This window comes from Petromyzon marinus, unplaced genomic scaffold (genome assembly GCF_048934315.1).
Source record: "Petromyzon marinus isolate PM22_M1 ecotype Great Lakes invasive population unplaced genomic scaffold, UKy_Petmar_22M1.pri1.0 PM_G_Scaffold_15, whole genome shotgun sequence".
Classification (NCBI taxonomy): Eukaryota; Metazoa; Chordata; class Hyperoartia; order Petromyzontiformes; family Petromyzontidae; genus Petromyzon; species Petromyzon marinus.
In genome coordinates, this window is record NW_027422706.1 from 1,881,121 (window position 1) to 1,901,330 (window position 20,210).

Consider the following 20,210-nt stretch of genomic DNA (forward strand, 5'->3'; position numbering starts at 1 on the left):
ATTCAGTCACTCACCTAGCCACCCAGACACTCACCTAGCCACCCACACAGTCACTCATTCACGCAGTCACTCACCTAGCCACCCACATAGACAGTCACTCATTCACTCAGTCACTCACCTAGCCACACACAGTCACTCACCTAGCCACCCACACACTCAGTCACTCACCTAGCCACACACACAGTCACTCACCTAGCCACCCACACACTCAGTCACTCACCTAGCCACACACACAGTCACTCACCTAGCCACCCACACACTCAGTCACTCATTCACTCAGTCACTCACCTACCCTATGCCCAACTTCCTTCATGTCTCCACGCTCATGTTCAATCGATTCCAGTTCGATGTCAAACATGCATCTCTCCATGCTTTTATTTTCAAACACGGTTCTATTTTCTCTTGGGGTTTATATTTGCAAGCGTATTAACCTGCTAAAAACACGCACTGTACAGAATGCCAACCCATGTTTTTCAATGGGATTTTCAATGAGTCGGGGTATATTTTTACCAGCCCCCCCCCAAAAGGGTCTCTTTGGCATTTATTTCAGAGCTCTCCGTTATGAAATTAAATGGGCAATATTAGTGCCATGGGCTACAGCAAGAAAGGAGCATCACTCGTGGTGGGAGCAAAAACTTTGGCTATGAGCAAGTTGAGAACCCCCCCAAATTGTAAATTAATTGGAGCCGCTAAAGTTACGGCACCCGAGGACTGCCAAGTGAAATCTGGTTTGGGGCTCATGGACAAAATAGCAATGCACACGGCAGACAAACTCGGCAGGTTAAGGAGACTAATCATAATTATTTTAATTTCAACATTCTTCATTTCCACTGCGACCTTTAAAATCTTTCGGTGCAGTCAATATAGAAATCTAAATTAATCCTCCAAAAAATGACAACTAAAATGTAAACGCGTCAAATTGCACTTTCGACCTATACCCACGGTTAACTTTCAACAAGAGTGATGGGACATTCACAAATATTACACAAAGTGACAATGATGTTGACACCGACGTTCAATATGGCATGAAACATGTTGAGTTGTCTTCTATGAAGGCTGGGCAGTGGAGAAGCACAGTTTGAGGGTGTAGAGGTATGGAACATCTGAGAAAATAAAAACAGGGGAGCCACATGACGTCTTCACTGGAGCACACAAAAACTTAAAACAATGAAGCGATTCTTAGGAGGGTCTTTGTTGATGTTAACAAAATCGTTCAGGGAGCTAAGATAACGTTGAGTTGTGATAAGTGAAAGTGCTTGGCTATGTCAACTTTCAATTCCATTCTGTATATGCAAACAACAACAACGAAATCCAAATCGCCCATAAATAACAACCTGTTAATATATAATACAACAATCTACAACTGCTTTCGCTTCCTGCAATTTCACCCAAGGCTGCTAGGCAGCCAGTGTACACAGATGGTGCTATGGTAATAACAAGCGCCCCCCCCAAATCTGAACATTAGGTGCTCAACAGAGCGTACGACCAAAGATTTGCCGATAATGCAGCACCGCTTCAATGTCATCGCACCAACACAAATGGCCAACACCCCACAACTTACTTGCGTTCTTCAGGGGGTGATGGTTAATGCACGCCAGAGCCTCCATGGCATCGTTCTTGGTCTCCCACTCCATCAGGCCGGACACGCTCCTATCGGCTGGACACGTGGACGGACCGTCGCTCATAGAGTAATTTGGGTCGTGTAAAACGCAACACCCTTCGCCATTTTGATTTAAAGCTTTCGTGACTGCAGGGATTCATATCCTTGGTTCTTTCGGTAAAGTCACCACCACGTTAGAAGGGAAACAATAAAATAATAAAAATATAAAACAATAAAATTCTCACGACGTTTCGACTGCAACACAAGCAATCATCATCAGGTGTGAAAACCACAGCAAGAACATTTTAAAAAAGTGGCGGTTATTTTTAACGTTAGCACCACGGAGAGCGATTTGGCAGTTGTTCAGATGGACGAGTCCATCTATGTTCTGAAAAGAGGAGGGGGGAGACGAAAATAATGGATGCGGTCTGAAAGCCACCGTAAGCGTGAACAATCAATTAAGACCCGAAATGGTTTATCAAATCCTTCCAATGATTGCTAAGCCAGAATCCATCTTCTCGGTTGAAATTGTCTGTGTTTGTATATATTTATTATTTTGTTGTTTCCCTTCTACGTGACTTTACCTAAAGAAGCCGTGTTTAAAGGGTGGTGTCAGTCGTCGGTGAATTTCTGCAGCAGGAAGGCTTCAGTCCGATGCCTTGGCTACGCTAACACGCTTCAGTCAGCTTGGGCACGAGTGAATAGCAAGGACTGCTCTCGGGAGAGAATTTTTCACAGGGTTTCTTGAGCATGGCCTCATAGCACACGTTGCAGATCATCTGGTGTCGTGCTGTAAATCAAGCGACGATTGCATGGAGAATACAGTACACGATTTATTCTGTGCCATGACACGTAAGATAAATAATAAACATACTTTGCGGGACTTACTTTTTCCAGAAAACACTTTGAAAGAGCGGGGCCTCGCAATCGACATTTCGTCGCACAGCTGCGGGGACAGAACGGGCGGCGTTCACGTTATAGTTGGTAACAGTTAACGTGCACCGGTAAAGCATTCGGGAGATGTCATTTTAATTGCAGGCACAAATCCCGTTGTCCATTTTTAAATTTACATTCGCCAGCTTTGGAGCAGTCTTTCAAAGTGCTCAGATTATTGTGAACACCAAGCATAGACTCAGGGGGAATGCAACCATTTGCAGAAACAATGTCCAAAGACTGAAATGTAAACCTTTCGAATACAAATGAATATGAATCGTAATGTATTAAACAGGACAAATTAACGCGAGGTGTTGTCTAGTCTGTAACAAAAAAGTCCCTTTGGAACATCGATTGCATTATTTATACATCTTATGTTTTAACCGCTGAAAGGAAACTACATTACACCATTTTACATTTGTCCCGTCACAGGAAACGTGTCATGGGCCACCACAAACTCCACAACATCAATAGGCTCATCTTAAAAACCCACGATTGTTTCACGTGCAAACTTTGGACTTGAATATTTATAAAAGCTTCACCTGGGAAAACTTTTAAAGAAACCGAACGCGCTCCCCTTCTGCGCTGCTGGCAGCAGGCTGAAGGGGCGGCGGGGGCACGGACCTGCGCGAACATCTCGGCCGTGATGTCCGTGGGCGCGTTGAAGAAGTGCAGCACCGCGGTGGGACGCTGGTTGCGGTTCTTCGCCGCCTTCTCGCTGTCGGCGTAGCGGTGGTTGCGAGAACCTGCGTAGTCCCTGTAGCTGTCGGTGCCGTCCGGCAGCTCGAACGCCTGGCCCGGCGCAATCGACCGCTGCCTCGACGCGCTGCCGAGACGAGGGCGGAAGGGAGGGAATAGCGCGAAGAAACTGTTTTTATTTATTTTATCATGTTCCAAATTTCAAGTGCTCTTTGGTTCTATTCGGTAAAGTCACGTAGGTAAAAATAAAATAACAAAAAATCACGACGTTTCGGCCACAACACAAGTGGCCTTCATCAGGTGAAGGGACCGGGCTGTCCAGAGGACAGCGTTGGAGTGAAGACAGCAAAGCCCAGGTCGAGTCCTTTAAGCTTGTTGTCGCGGCATCTTTTGAGGAAGGTCAGCGTCTCGATGAGCTTTGACTTCTTGTCCCGTTGTCTGTTGAAAGCTCTAACACAGGGGTCGGGAACCTATGGCTCGCGAGCCAGATGTGGCTCTTTTGATGATTGCATATGGCTCGCAGATAAAACAAAATATTCTCACTTGTTTTAATCCATCCATCGATTTTTCACTGCGCATGTCCTGTTCAGGGCTGCAGGAGCAATTGTCCATTATTTTAATTGGATGATACTGGCCTACGTTTGCCGTTGCTGGGTAAAACAGGTAAACGCCCCCTTTTGAATCAGTCTGAGACTGCGTCTGCTCGGTCATTAGCTCAAAGCTAACCCTTCGACGAAGAAGATGGCGAAAAGAAAAAAAGACGACGAGTATCGTACATTTCAGGACGAATGGACCGAAGAATTCGCCTTTGTGGAGAGAGCGGGTTCTGCGGTGTGTCTAATTTGCAATGACAAAATTACATCGTTGAAACGGTCGAATGTAAAGCGGCACTTCGACACGCGCCACGCTACCTTTGCATCAAAATACCCTGCGGGAGACAGCAGAAAGAAAGCGTGCCAAGAGCTTCTGAGCAGGGTGCAAGCTAGCCAGCAGCAACTCCGCGTATGGACCCGGCAAGGTGACTATAATTCGGCTAGCTTTGCTGGTTCTTTAGCAATAGTGAGGAACGGAAAACCATTCACAGATGGCGAGTATGCTAAAACGTTCATGCTGGATGTAGCCAATGAACTTTTTGATGATCTTCCGAACAAAGACAAGATAATCAAACGGATACAAGACATGCCTCTGTCGGCAAGAACTGTTCATGATCGTACCATCGTGATGGCAAACAAAGTGGAGGAAACGCAAGTGAAGGACATAAATGCAGCGCCGTTCTTTTCTCTGGCTTTGGATGAGTCAACAGACGTGAGCCATTTGTCGCAGTTCAGCGTGATTGCAAGATATGCTGTTGGTGACACACTGCGTGAAGAAAGTCTTGCTGTTCTGCCATTAAAAGGGTCCACAAGAGGTGAGGATTTATTCAAGTCTTTCATGGAGTTTGCTCAAGAAAAAAATCTACCTATGGATAAACTTCTCTCAGTGTGTACTGATGGTGCTCCGTGTATGGTGGGGAAAAACAAAGGATTTGTGGCGCTTCTCCGTGAACATGAAAATAGACCCATCCTAAGTTTCCATTGCATTATACACCAGGAGGCACTTTGTGCTCAGATGTGTGACAGGCAGTTTGGCGAAGTGATGTCGCTGGTCATTCGTGTGATCAACTTTATTGTTGCCCGAGCCTTAAATGATCGCCAGTTTAAAACACTGCTGGATGAAGTTGTAAATAACTATCCTGGTCTGCTTTTGCACAGCAATGTGCGTTGGTTGTCAAGAGGGAAGGTGCTTAGCCGTTTTGCGGCTTGCCTGAACGAAATCCGGACTTTCCTTGAAATGAAAGGCGTCGGGCATCCTGAGCTAGCCGACACCGAGTGGCTCCTCAAGTTTTACTATCTCGTAGATCTGACTGAACATCTGAACCAGCTCAACGTGAAAATGCAAGGCATTGGAAATACAGTGTTATCCCTTCAACAAGCTGTATTTGCTTTTGAAAACAAGCTGGAGCTTTTCATCACGGATCTTGAAACAGGTCGTTTACTACATTTTGAAAAACTGAGCCAATTTAAAGATGCATGCACAGCAAGTGAGCCCATTCAAAACCTTGATCTCCACCAGCTAGCTGGCTGCACATCCAGTCTCCTACAGTCCTTCAAAGCACGCTTTGGAGAATTTCGTGAGCACACTCGTCTTTTTAAGTTCATCACCCATCCAAACGAGTGTTCACTGAACACAGCCGACCTGAATTACATCCCTGGTGTCTCCGTCAGAGATTTTGAAGCAGAAGTGGCTGACCTGAAGGCCTCAGACATGTGGGTGAATAAGTTCAAGTCACTGAATGAAGATTTGGAAAGAATCACACGACAGAAAGCGGAGTTGGCGAGCAAGCACATGTGGACAGAAATGAAAAAACTCCAACCCGAAGACCAGCTGATTCTCAAAACTTGGAACGCGCTTCCTGTCACATACCACACACTGCAGCGTGTGAGTATTGCTGTATTGACCATGTTTGGATCTACGTATGCATGTGAGCAGTCATTCTCACATCTTAAAAACATCAAGTCCAACCTACGATCACGTTTAACGGATGAAAGCCTCAACGCTTGCATGAAGCTTAACCTCACCAAGTACCAACCCGACTACAAAGACATCAGCAAATCCATGCAGCACCAGAAGTCGCATTAATGGTGAGTGTTATAACAACATTATTTAAAAGAATAAATTCAGAGGCTTATTATACTGACATTTAGTTGAATTCACTTTTAAAATATATTATATGGCTCTCACTGAAATAAATTTCCAAATTTTTTGCTTTCATGGCTCTCTTAGTCAAAAAGGTTCCCGACCCCTGCTCTAACAGATAGGTGAAAACCCTCCCCGTAGAGCTTCAAATCTAGAATCCAAATTTCACGTTCGCTATTTCAATAAAGGCCCTCTCCGTAAAGCTTCAAATCTAGAATCCAAATTTCACGTTTCGCCACTTCAAAAAAGGCTCTGGACAGCAAGTCATCGGGGTCCTCGTGAGCTGTGACAAGTGTTTCGTTCACGGTATTTATCAGCTCTCTTTTTCACCGTCCTAAAATTTAGCCACTTGCACTAAATATTTACTAAAGTTGTCTTCTCTAAAGGGAAAGCAGTATCCAATTACATTAACAGGATATGACGAGTTACATTTACCATTTTAACACGGGAACAAAACGGCTCACCAGAGGTTGATTTTATTTCCAAAGATCTGAGACATATTGAGGTGAAAAACCGCCCTGTGCACGGCGTACTGATCTCCCATCTCGACCATGGCGGCTCCCGGCTTGCTCTTCAGGAACTTAACCTACAAGAATAACAACCCGTAACACGGTTCAGCATCGCGCAATCTTGTACGAAAATATCTACAAGTTTCGTTGTAACGCATCGTTGAAATGTGAAGTGTTGGCTGAGGGGCCATTAGAAAACATGCACAAAGAACACTTCGCATTGGGTACATTTTTGTAAAGAAAAAAGAGCAAATGTGTATGTTGTCAACCGGTGAACAAATTTGGTCGTGTGAATCTCCCACTTTATATAACACGATGAGCGCACGACGTGCACCACACGCGTGCGTACGCGTTGCACCGCGGTTGAACCTTTGGAAGGAAAAAAACGGGGACTCATTTCAAAGCAGGCGCGCGCAACACCCAGCGAAGGCACCTTCTCCACGTCGCCGAAGAGGCAGAGGATGTTAAACACGCGGTCGCAGTTGAAGCGTTCGGCATCCAAGCCGTACACCATGAGGACCTTGTTGCCGGCCTGCTGGTTCATCATGGCCTGCACGTGCTGGCCCTGGGGCCCACCCAGGTTGCCCATGCCCATTCCTCCCATGCCCATTCCTCCCCCACCGCCCATGCCCATGCCGTCGCCGCCAGGTCCGTAGTCGAGGCCCGGTGGCGGTGGCTGCTGGTGGCCTGTGACGCAAACACACAAGAGGGGGAAACGCATCGTGAACTAGCTGAAACTCTCTAAACTTCTCTGAAAAACAGATTTACCACAGCCATCATCTTACACACACGTGTGCCCTTTCCTATAAGATCAGGTTACCCAGGATTCACCACTCTACCCCTTGGAGACACTGGAAAACATTGGTCCAGAAGACTCAGTTGCCTAGGGAATAGACTAAACTAGTTTTTATTTTAGGTTGAGGCCCACCAAGCTAGAGCTCTTATTCAGCATAGCTTGTTTTAAATACCCAATACATCTGATAACTGTTGGAAATATCGTCTCTTTAAAACACAAAGCAACTCGTACGTTGCAATTGTTAACCGCAAAAAAAGGTTTTTAGGATGCACCTTAACACTAATTCCAAATAAGAAATGTTCTCAACAGGCAGCAGGTTCTTTCAATCTGACAGCAAGCTGAAGGAAACCGAAATTATAGCATTCGCAACAAGGGGATTACCTCCACAGTCGCCACCACCGCAAGCGTGTGCTTTGGGATGGTCGCCAAGGAGAGACGTTTGCTTCGCTGGCATCACTGCATTGTCCTCTGAAAACAAACAAAAAAACGATCACCAAATTCACCCACGGGAAACATAAGCGCTCACTGCTGCACAAAATATGACAATCCAAAAAAATCATTCTGCACCCAGAACATTCACACTACCAACACATTAAGAAATTCCGGGCACATTCCACAAGGCGGCGCGCTGCGTCTGTCGATAAAAACAATCGGCGGTATTTTTAAAATGCAGATTTCACACGGCGCAACATAAATAACGAGCACCATACAAAATACAGCGCGTAAAGAAACGCTCATCGCAAGAAGAAGAAATTTTTTTTATTGGAGGTGTACAGATGCACGCGACAAATTGTTCCGAGGTGCGGCGTCAGCGAGTATCCGTGGTTGCCGCCTGCGATGCCCGCTCGTTTCTTACCCAGTCTACGCTTCGACGGGAACACAAAGTTGCCCAGAGTCGGGCGGCGGCTGACGACCCATCGCGAGGAGGATGCAACAGAAAGGCCGGCGCCTTCTTTCCTGCGCCAACAGCAGTCACGCTCGGCACAAATGGACCCCCCCGCGTTGTCCGTGCCACCGCACCTCTCGCTCTCCGGCGACCCTTTTTGGTTTGGGGCTTAAAATTGGGACAATTGAAGTGGGCGACGGGGCCTTACAAACCTTTAAAATGAAAAAGATCGCCGCTTATAAACCGATGCGAAATGCGTTGTGTCTGGCATCTGCAATGTAAAAAGCCTCGTTTGCAAACAAAACTTTAGCAAGGCAGTCTAAACGTACGAGCGTCGAGGTAAATTCTCACCAACGGAGCGATTTTAAGCCCCAAACGCATCGGCACGCGTTCCGTTCGGTTTATTTCCAAGTCCCGTTCGCGGTGAATGCGGGCTTTTGTCGTTCCCGGCTTCTTCGCGGCGATGCCGGTACTTTGCCGGTCTGTCAGCGCCGTGTCCCCCCGGTGCCTGCGGCTGGACGCGGGTTATCCGATGGCCTCTGCCAAGCGGCACTTGGCGGTTGCGGTGCAGCGGATGCGGCGTGCTGCGCCGAGTGTTCTGTGACGTGGCGCTGCAGGCGTGGGGGGCGCGGGTCGGCCGTGCGTGTCACAGCGGCGGCGGCGTGTTGGTTGCTTGGTCCCCGGTGCCTCCCAAGTGCCGACGAGGATGTCGCCAATGTCGCCGTTCGTGTCGTCGCCGTTCACGTCGGTGGCTGTTGGCTGCCGGGCGCTTGATTGCTCGTGTGTTGCTTGCAAATTGCCTCCGTGTGCTTCTGTGTGCGGCAATGCTCGCAGATGCTCCTTGTAGCGTTGATGTTTGGAGTGAGGAAAATACTCTTCGAAGCGTTTACGGAAATTTGGCGATAAAATCAAACCGCACCGTGTCCCTGAAGCTCCCTTGATAAAGTGGCGAGACTTACCTCTTCGGAAACTAATATCTGTGCGTACGCACAATGTACTCGGGACAAAGATACATTTTCCTGTTCAGGCTCAATCGTACCAAATTAAAAGGGTTACTTTATAATAAGTGATATTTTCAATCGTAAATATCGGCTTTTCTGACATCCTCTAAGCTTCTCCGCTTAGTATCCAGACACCACATAATGCAGTCAAGGTTTCTCAACCCTACAAAATATAAAAACGCAACGTGCAATGTCCACCTCAAATATGCCAGTGAAAGTTGGCACCTACTTCTGATCCAACAGACACACACCCTGGTAAATCTAAATATAAAAGTAAAACCTTGGATTGCGAGTAACTTGGTCTGCAAGTGTTTTGCAAGACGAGCTAAAATTGTAAATAAATATTAACTTGATAAACGAGCGAGGTCTTGCAATACGAGCAGTGTACGTGTAGACACACTTTGTACTGCCGTGAGTCACGTGATCACACAACTGATAGACGAGTGCTTTGATGTACGAGCACTTTGGATTACAAACACGTTCCCGGAACGAATTATGCTCGCAATGCAAGGTTTTACACTGAAGTGTTATAATGCCCAGCCTTGATACACCCCGAACAACCGAGTACCCGCCTATGGGCCACATGCACTTGACGTTGGGAAAATCTTCAAAGCTGATCAAAATCTAAAACGCCACCAACTTAATGGCAATGTCTATCGCATGTCCAGTACCAGGGCAACAGCTTTAATGGTAACATAAAAATGAATCCAATGGATTATTGAACACTCCAGCAGCCACATGCCTCCTTGTGAATCCTGTTCTTCACAACATTCACTTATACTGCCACATTGTTCTGAAGGGTAAACTAGAAAAACAAAGTACACGGGCACGAGTTTAAAACCAATCTGCCCAGAGTAAACTACGCAAGCTTAGCATGGGCTAAAAAAACACAAAGATTATTTAGTTATATGTTGCGCTAGCTGTTACTACCCGGCTTCGCCCGGGACTTGGATCCACCACGCCCGGCCGTCTTTGTCTCCCCAGTAGCGATGTTCACACACCACAGCAGTTAGTCGTTTGAGGCTGAGTCGACCTAGGGGAGGCCCAGGACCGGTTAAAATAATCGTCACCGGCGGTGGCGGTGAGCAGGAATCGAACTTGGGTCGCCGGGTTCATAGCGCAGCGTAACGCTAACCGCTACACTACGGGTCACGTGACAGATTTGACGTCACAGCTCACTTGCCGTACAAAAAATAAGTGCATTATTGAGCTCCCCCCCACCCCCCAGAAAAAAAGTGTATTTTTATAATGTTTGCACGGTGTACAGTCTGGAAAGTACCCACATGGCAAATTTCCAGTTTGTTGCATGTCGGGAAGTACGCTAAACATTTTGAACAGACACACACAATCACAACTTTGCCTTTTATATATATGGAGAAGATAGGTATAAACGAAAATAACCTTGACCAGCTCTACACAATTGCAGTGATTGCATGTTTGATACAGAAGAGGGGAGTGGCGTTTCAAATAACTTCCTGTGACATCGACCAAGTTCTGTAGATTTTTCGATTTAAAGCTTTCGTGACTGCAATGATTCATCTTCTTTGGTTCTTTCGGTAAAGTCACGTAGAATGAGAATAAAATAATAAATTGATAAAATAACACAATAATATTCTCATGACGTTTCGGCCACAACACAAGCGGCCTTCATCAGGTGAAGGGGGCGAGACTGTCTGGTAGGACAGTGCTGGAGTGAGAGAGCCACGTTCAGATCACGGCTTTTAAGCTGTGTGAGAGGAACAAAGAGCCTTGACGAAGGAATTAGCATAAAATTTAGCATTGAAATGGCTGAATGATTAGCTTGTGACTGGTCACAGAAATAGCTATGTTAAAAGTTAAAGCATACACATCCGCAGAGGCACCCATTGTTAAAAGGAATTAGCATAGAATTTAGCATTGAAATAGCTAAGTTAAGGCATACACATCCGCAGAGGCACCCCTTGACAATGGGATTAGCATAGAATTTAGCATTGAAATGGCTGAGTGATTCGCTTGTAACTGCTACAGAAATAGTTACGTTGAAGTCAGAGCATACACATTCACCGAGGCACTTAGTACAAATCAAACAGGAGAATTTAGCATTGAAATAACTAGGCGAATTTAGCATTGAAATAACTGGGTGATTTGCTAGTGACTGGTCACAGAAATGACTACACATCTGAGCTATTCACAGTACTATATAGTGAACCAATAAAAACTAAAATATAAATTATCTTCATGTTATCAATAAACTCTATATTCTCCAATCAGCTAAGCTACCAACCATAAGTCGTTATATATCACAATGCTATATGGTGAAAAAATGGGTGGATTCTTACCCTCAAATTTCCGTACCACGGATAGCTACGGGCCCCGTTCAGACGGACGAGTTCGTCCATGGTCGGAACAGAGGAGGGGGAGAGAGACAGCTGCGAAGCCCTAGTATACTCCATGTTGTAAACCATACCATTAACCGTGGTGTGAGAGGTATTAAGAGGCAATGCTGGCGAAAGAGCTGCGGTCTGAAGGTCATCGTAAAATTACAATTAATTAAGAACAGAAATGATTTAACACATCTTTCCAGTGGTTACTAAGCCTGAATCCATCTTCTCGGTTGAAATTGTCTCTGTGCTTGTATATGTGAATGGCCTCATGAACGAATCTCTCATGGTAGCCAGTTGGTTTGCAAAGAACCTCCGTCTTGGAGAAGTCAATGTCATGTGAGCCCACTGAATTGTAACAGTGATCTGCCACGGCAGAGGAGTTCGTCTTACCGTGTTTCAAGTCTGCTTTATGTTCGCGGATGCGGTCCGAGATATGTCTTTTGGTTTCTCCAATGTAGCTACTACCACAGAGGCACTTTAGTTTGTAAACGCCCGGGTACTGTATGTCTGGAAGAGCATCTTTTACAGATGGAACTAAATCACGGATTTTGTGTACTGTGTTGAATCGGACCTGGATCTTGTGTTTATTCAGGATTTTGGAGATCTTTTTAGTGACCCCTGAAATGTAGGGTAAGGTGATGGTTTTGAGTGGCTCCACAAGAGGATCCTTCTTCATGACTGGAGTGATGGCTTTGCGGATTGTGTAGTCGGAGTAGCCATTAGCCCTGAGAGCCTGGTGTACGTGCTTGAGTTCACTGGTAATGTGTTCCTGGTCGGAAATGCATTGGGCTCTATGGTATAGAGTCTTGATGAGGCAGTTCTTCTGGGATGGATGGTGGTGGGAATCCGGTTTCAAGTAAGCATCTGTATGGGTAGCTTTCCTGTAGACAGAGTGGCTCATTGAACCATCATGTCTCCTTTTAATTAAGACATCCAGAAAGGGTAGTTTGCCATCTTTTTCGACCTCCATGGTAAATCTGATGGCTGGGTGTATGGAATTGATGTGGTCGCGGAATTGGTCTAGAGCAGGCTGGCCATGTGGCCAGATGACAAAGGTGTCATCAACGTACCTCTTCCATAAGGTCGGGCGTAGAGTGGCAGTCTGGATGGCGTCAGTTTCAAATTTTTCCATGAATACGTTGGCTACAACCGGAGATAGGGGGGAGCCCATTGGGGTGCCCTCAGTTTGTTTGTAGAAAGTTCCATTCCAGGTGAAGTATGTGTTGGTTAAGCAATGTCTCACCAGGGGGGGTACATCAGTATGCAGTCCTTGATGAACCAGGTCTTCAATGATAGCGATGGTGTCAGGTACTGGGACTTTGGTGAACAAGGACACCACATCAAAACTGACAAGCAGGTCGTTTGGGGACAGGGAAATGTCTTTGATTGTCGATACCAGGTGAGTAGAATTTAGTACCGCAGAGGTGGTTTTTCCAGTGAAAGGTCGCAGTATATCAGCCAGAAAACGTGCCAGTTTGTAGGTGGGGGAGCTGATAGTAGAGACGATGGGACGAATGGGTGTATCTTCTTTGTGTATCTTTGGAAGGCCATATAATCTTGGTGGTCTGGCAGCAGAGGGTTTCAACAAGAACTGTTTGTTCTCATCAATTAATGCTGTTGAATCAGAGATAATTTTGTTCGTTTTTGTGACCAGGCTGTTGGTGGGATCTCTTTTTATTTTTGTATAGCTGCCATCGTTGAGTAGTTCTTGAATTTTGTTGTTATATTCTGTTTTGTCCATGATGACAGTGGCATTGCCTTTGTCGGCTGAGAGAACGACAATATCATCCCTCTTTTTTAATTGAGATAATTCAAAACGTTCGTCTTTGCTGATGTTGCTAGGTGGCAACTTAGCGTTTTTGAGGGTTGCAGCGATTTCAGATCTTGCTACGTCTGCAGAGATGTGACTCAAGCCCTTGAGTGCAACGTCGACATGGGCAATGATATCATTAACCGGTAAGTGTCTCGGTGTGACAGCAAAGTTTAGACCTTTAGCTAAAACGGATTTCAGACCATCAGAAATGGAACTGTTACTGCGATTAATTACGACTTTGTTGACGTCTATCTTTTCGGTGTGTGGATCCGATTTTTTGCTGGAGAGGTGATTGAATTTGGAAATCAAATTGTCCCTACATTTGTTCGACATAGTGGCAGCCGAAGAGGTAGTCATTGTCTACATGTTCCCAATCCGATGTAGACATTGTTGCTGTCAATTTTAAGTGTGATTTGTAGAGTGTCTTGTCTAACTGATCGAGTTCGGTTCGTGTAAGTCTGATTTTTTCCGAGATAAGAGCGAAGCTAGTTCTAGCTAGAATTCGTTTTGCATTGAGAGAAGTTGCAACAGCAGAGGTTAGTGTAAATGCGGTTGGTATTACCTTAGAGTCGCGGCATCTCTTCAGAAAGGTGAGAGACTCGATTAGTTGAGCCTTCTTATCCCGAAGTCTGTTGAATGATCTTAAGGATGTGTGGAATCCCTCCCCGTAGAGGCGGTTAAATTTCGATTTAAAGCTTTCGTGACTGCAATGATTCATCTTCTTTGGTTCTTTCCAGTGGTTACTAAGCCTGAATCCATCTTCTCGATTGAAATTGTCTCTGTGCTTGTATATGTGAATGGCCTCATGAACGAATCTCTCATGGTAGCCAGTTGGTTTGCAAAGAACCTCCGTCTTGGAGAAGTCAATGTCATGTGAGCCCACTGAATTGTAACAGTGATCTGCCACGGCAGAGCAGTTCGTCTTACCGTATTTCAAGTCTGCTTTATGTTCGCGGATGCGGTCAACTAATCGAGTCACTCACCTTTCTGAAGAGATGCCGCGACTCTAAGGTAATACCAACCGCATTTACACTAACCTCTGCTGTTGCAACTTCTCTCAATGCAAAACGAATTCTAGCTAGAACTAGCTTCGCTCTTATCTCGGAAAAAATCAGACTTACACGCACCGAACTCGATCAGTTAGACAAGACACTCTACAAATCACACTTAAAATTGACAGCAACAATGTCTACATCGGATTGGGAACATGTAGACAATGACTACCTCTTCGGCTGCCACTATGTCGAACAAATGTAGGGACAATTTGATTTCCAAATTCAATCACCTCTCCAGCAAAAAATCGGATCCACACACCGAAAAGATAGACGTCAACAAAGTCGTAATTAATCGCAGTAACAGTTCCATTTCTGATGGTCTGAAATCCGTTTTAGCTAAAGGTCTAAACTTTGCTGTCACACCGAGACACTTACCGGTTAATGATATCATTGCCCATGTCGACGTTGCACTCAAGGGCTTGAGTCACATCTCTGCAGACGTAGCAAGATCTGAAATCGCTGCAACCCTCAAAAACGCTAAGTTGCCACCTAGCAACATCAGCAAAGACGAACGTTTTGAATTATCTCAATTAAAAAAGAGGGATGATATTGTCGTTCTCTCAGCCGACAAAGGCAATGCCACTGTCATCATGGACAAAACAGAATATAACAACAAAATTCAAGAACTACTCAACGATGGCAGCTATACAAAAATAAAAAGAGATCCCACCAACAGCCTGGTCACAAAAACGAACAAAATTATCTCTGATTCAACAGCATTAATTGATGAGAACAAACAGTTCTTGTTGAAACCCTCTGCTGCCAGACCACCAAGATTATATGGCCTTCCAAAGATACACAAAGAAGATACACCCCTTCGTCCCATCGTCTCTACTATCAGCTCCCCCACCTACAAACTGGCACGTTTTCTGGCTGATATACTGCGACCTTTCACTGGAAAAACCACCTCTGCGGTACTAAATTCTACTCACCTGGTATCGACAATCAAAGACATTTCCCTGTCCCCAAACGACCTGCTTGTCAGTTTTGATGTGGTGTCCTTGTTCACCAAAGTCCCAGTACCTGACACCATCGCTATCATTGAAGACCTGGTTCATCAAGGACTGCATACTGATGTACCCCCCCTGGTGAGACATTGCTTAACCAACACATACTTCACCTGGAATGGAACTTTCTACAAACAAACTGAGGGCACCCCAATGGGCTCCCCCCTATCTCCGGTTGTAGCCAACGTATTCATGGAAAAAATTGAAACTGACGCCATCCAGACTGCCACTCTACGCCCGACCTTATGGAAGAGGTACGTTGATGACACCTTTGTCATCTGGCCACATGGCCAGCCTGCTCTAGACCAATTCCGCGACCACATCAATTCCATACACCCAGCCATCAGATTTACCATGGAGGTCGAAAAAGATGGCAAACTACCCTTTCTGGATGTCTTAATTAAAAGGAGACATGATGGTTCAATGAGCCACTCTGTCTACAGGAAAGCTACCCATACAGATGCTTACTTGAAACCGGATTCCCACCACCATCCATCCCAGAAGAACTGCCTCATCAAGACTCTATACCAGGGGTCGGGAACCTATGGCTTGCGAGCCAGATGTGGCTCTTTTGATGATTGCATATGGCTCGCAGATAAAACAAAATATTCTCACTTGTTTTAATCCATCCATCGATTTTTCACTGCGCATGTCCTGTTCAGGGCTGCAGGAGCAATTGTCCATTATTTTAATTGGATGATACTGGCCTACGTTTGCCGTTGCTGGGTAAAACAGGTAAACGCCCCCTTTTGAATCAGTCTGAGACTGCGTCTGCTCGGTCATTAGCTCAAAGCTAACCCTTCGACGAAGAAGATGGCGAAAAGAAAAAAAGACGACGAGTATCGTACATTTCAGGACGAATGGACCGAAGAATTCGCCTTTGTGGAGAGAGCGGGTTCTGCGGTGTGTCTAATTTGCAATGACAAAATTACATCGTTGAAACGGTCGAATGTAAAGCGGAACTTCGGCACGCGCCACGCTACCTTTGCATCAAAATACCCTGCGGGAGACAGCAGAAAGAAAGCGTGCCAAGAGCTTCTGAGCAGGGTGCAAGCTAGCCAGCAGCAACTCCGCGTATGGACCCGGCAAGGTGACTATAATTCGGCTAGCTTTGCTGGTTCTTTAGCAATAGTGAGGAATGGAAAACCATTCACAGATGGCGAGTATGCTAAAACGTTCATGCTGGATGTAGCCAATGAACTTTTTGATGATCTTCCGAACAAAGACAAGATAATCAAACGGATACAAGACATGCCTCTGTCGGCAAGAACTGTTCATGATCGTACCATCGTGATGGCAAACAAAGTGGAGGAAACGCAAGTGAAGGACATAAATGCAGCGCCGTTCTTTTCTCTGGCTTTGGATGAGTCAACAGACGTGAGCCATTTGTCGCAGTTCAGCGTGATTGCAAGATATGCTGTTGGTGACACACTGCGCGAAGAAAGTCTTGCTGTTCTGCCATTAAAAGGGTCTACAAGAGGTGAGGATTTATTCAAGTCTTTCATGGAGTTTGCTCAAGAAAAAAGTCTACCTATGGATAAACTTCTCTCAGTGTGTACTGATGGTGCTCCGTGTATGGTGGGGAAAAACAAAGGATTTGTGGCGCTTCTCCATGAACATGAAAATAGACCCATCCTAAGTTTCCATTGCATTATACACCAGGAGGCACTTTGTGCTCAGATGTGTGACAGGCAGTTTGGCGAAGTGATGTCGCTGGTCATTCGTGTGATCAACTTTATTGTTGCCCGAGCCTTAAATGATCGCCAGTTTAAAACACTGCTGGATGAAGTTGTAAATAACTATCCTGGTCTGCTTTTGCACAGCAATGTGCGTTGGTTGTCAAGAGGGAAGGTGCTTAGCCGTTTTGCGGCTTGCCTGAACGAAATCCGGACTTTCCTTGAAATGAAAGGCGTCGGGCATCCTGAGCTAGCCGACACCGAGTGGCTCCTCAAGTTTTACTATCTCGTAGATCTGACTGAACATCTGAACCAGCTCAACGTGAAAATGCAAGGCATTGGAAATACAGTGTTATCCCTTCAACAAGCTGTATTTGCTTTTGAAAACAAGCTGGAGCTTTTCATCACGGATCTTGAAACAGGTCGTTTACTACATTTTGAAAAACTGAGCCAATTTAAAGATGCATGCACAGCAAGTGAGCCCATTCAAAACCTTGATCTCCACCAGCTAGCTGGCTGCACATCCAGTCTCCTACAGTCCTTCAAAGCACGCTTTGGAGAATTTCGTGAGCACACTCGTCTTTTTAAGTTCATCACCCATCCAAACGAGTGTTCACTGAACACAGCCGACCTGAATTACATCCCTGGTGTCTCCGTCAGAGATTTTGAAGCAGAAGTGGCTGACCTGAAGGCCTCAGACATGTGGGTGAATAAGTTCAAGTCACTGAATGAAGATTTGGAAAGAATCACACGACAGAAAGCGGAGTTGGCGAGCAAGCACATGTGGACAGAAATGAAAAAACTCCAACCCGAAGACCAGCTGATTCTCAAAACTTGGAACGCGCTTCCTGTCACATACCACACACTGCAGCGTGTGAGTATTGCTGTATTGACCATGTTTGGATCTACGTATGCATGTGAGAAGTCATTCTCACATCTTAAAAACATCAAGTCCAACCTACGATCACGTTTAACGGATGAAAGCCTCAACGCTTGCATGAAGCTTAACCTCACCAAGTACCAACCCGACTACAAGGTACCAACCCGACTACAAAGACATCAGCAAATCCATGCAGCACCAAAAGTCGCATTAATGGTGAGTGTTATAACAACATTATTTAAAAGAATAAATTCAGAGGCTTATTATACTGACATTTAGTTGAATTCACTTTTAAAATATATTATATGGCTCTCACTGAAATAAATTTCCAAATTTTTTGCTTTCATGGCTCTCTTAGTCAAAAAGGTTCCCGACCCCTGCTCTATACCATAGAGCCCAATGCATTTCCGACCAGGAACACATTACCAGTGAACTCAAGCACGTACACCAGGCTCTCAGGGCTAATGGCTACTCCGACTACACAATCCGCAAAGCCATCACTCCAGTCATGAAGAAGGATCCTCTTGTGGAGCCACTCAAAACCATCACCTTACCCTACATTGCAGGGGTCACTAAAAAGATCTCCAAAATCCTGAATAAACACAAGATCCAGGTCCGATTCAACACAGTACACAAAATCCATGATTTAGTTCCATCTGTAAAAGATGCTCTTCCAGACATACAGTACCCGGGCGTTTACAAACTAAAGTGCCTCTGTGGTAGTAGCTACATTGGAGAAACCAAAAGACATATCTCGGACCGCATCCGCGAACATAAAGCAGACTTGAAACACGGTAAGACGAACTCCTCTGCCGTGGCAGATCACTGTTACAATTCAGTGGGCTCACATGACATTGACTTCTCCAAGACGGAGGTTCTTTGCAAACCAACTGGCTACCATGAGAGATTCGTTCATGAGGCCATTCACATATACAAGCACAGAGACAATTTCAACCGAGAAGATGGATTCAGGCTTAGTAACCACTGGAAAGATGTGTTAAATCATTTCTGTTCTTAATTAATTGTAATTTTACGATGACCTTCAGACCGCAGCTCTTTCGCCAGCATTGCCTCTTAATACCTCTCACACCACGGTTAATGGTATGGTTTACAACATGGAGTATACTAGGGCTTCGCAGCTGTCTCTCTCCCCCTCCTCTGTTCCGACCATGGACGAACTCGTCCGTCTGAACGGGGCCCGTAGCTATCCGTGGTACGGAAATTTGAGGGTAAGAATCCACCCATTTTTTCGCCATATAGCATTGTGATATATAACGACTTATGGTTGGTAGCTTAGCTGATTGGAGAATATAGAGTTTATTGATAACATGAAGGTAATTTATATTTTAGTTTTTATTGGTTCACTATATAGTACTGTGAATAGCTCAGATGTGTAGTCATTTCTGTGACCAGTCACTAGCAAATCACCCAGTTATTTCAATGCTAAATTCGCCTAGTTATTTCAATGCTAAATTCTCCTGTTTGATTTGTACTAAGTGCCTCGGTGAATGTGTATGCTCTGACTTCAACGTAACTATTTCTGTAGCAGTTACAAGCGAATCACTCAGCCATTTCAATGCTAAATTCTATGCTAATCCCATTGTCAAGGGGTGCCTCTGCGGATGTGTATGCCTTAACTTAGCTATTTCAATGCTAAATTCTATGCTAATTCCTTTTAACAATGGGTGCCTCTGCGGATGTGTATGCTTTAACTTTTAACATAGCTATTTCTGTGACCAGTCACAAGCTAATCATTCAGCCATTTCAATGCTAAATTTTATGCTAATTCCTTTGTCAAGTCTCTTTGTTCCTCTCACACAGCTTAAAAGCCGTGATCTGAACGTGGCTCTCTCACTCCAGCGCTGTCCTACCAGACAGTCTCGCCCCCTTCACCTGATGAAGGCCGCTTGTGTTGTGGCCGAAACGTCGTGAGAATATTATTGTGTTATTTTATTTTATCAATTTATTATTTTATTCTCATTCTACGTGACTTTACCGAAAGAACCAAAGAAGACAAGTTCTGTAGATTGTAAACAGTACACCAATGTGCTTCAAGACAACCAAGTGTCTACAGGTGTGACATTTTTCTGCAACCAAAATCTCAAGTGCAGAAGCTGCATTATCCTCTTGAGAACGCTCCAAACTTCCCCCTCTACTTGGCCACGGATCTTCAAGTATAACACGGCAAAGCCGGCTGCGTACAGAAATAGTCAATGCCTGTTTCATCACGCCGTGCACACCCCCCACCCCTTGCGT

At 45.2% G+C, this 20,210-nt stretch overlaps 1 protein-coding gene across 7 annotated transcripts in view; it reads right to left on the bottom strand.

Annotated features, from left to right (window-relative positions):
- Positions 1–343: 343 nt before the first annotated feature.
- Positions 344–20,210, bottom strand: part of LOC142910675 (heterogeneous nuclear ribonucleoprotein L-like) — a 29,216-nt gene continuing 9,349 nt past the window's right edge. For 6 of the 7 annotated variants that reach the window (XM_076060049.1, XM_076060050.1, XM_076060047.1 and 3 more), the window contains 7 exons: positions 7,655–7,741; positions 6,911–7,164; positions 6,433–6,554; positions 3,158–3,359; positions 2,489–2,546; positions 1,562–1,657; positions 344–1,103 (listed from right to left, as the gene is read on the bottom strand). In XM_076060049.1, coding sequence (XP_075916164.1) covers positions 1,048–1,103; positions 1,562–1,657; positions 2,489–2,546; positions 3,158–3,359; positions 6,433–6,554; positions 6,911–7,164; positions 7,655–7,741 — 875 coding nt within the window. In that variant the 3' untranslated portion in view covers positions 344–1,047. Of the gene's footprint in view, positions 1,104–1,561; positions 1,658–2,488; positions 2,547–3,157; positions 3,360–6,432; positions 6,555–6,910; positions 7,165–7,654; positions 7,742–20,210 lie in introns of those variants that run through there. The other variant, XM_076060052.1, reaches the window with a different exon arrangement.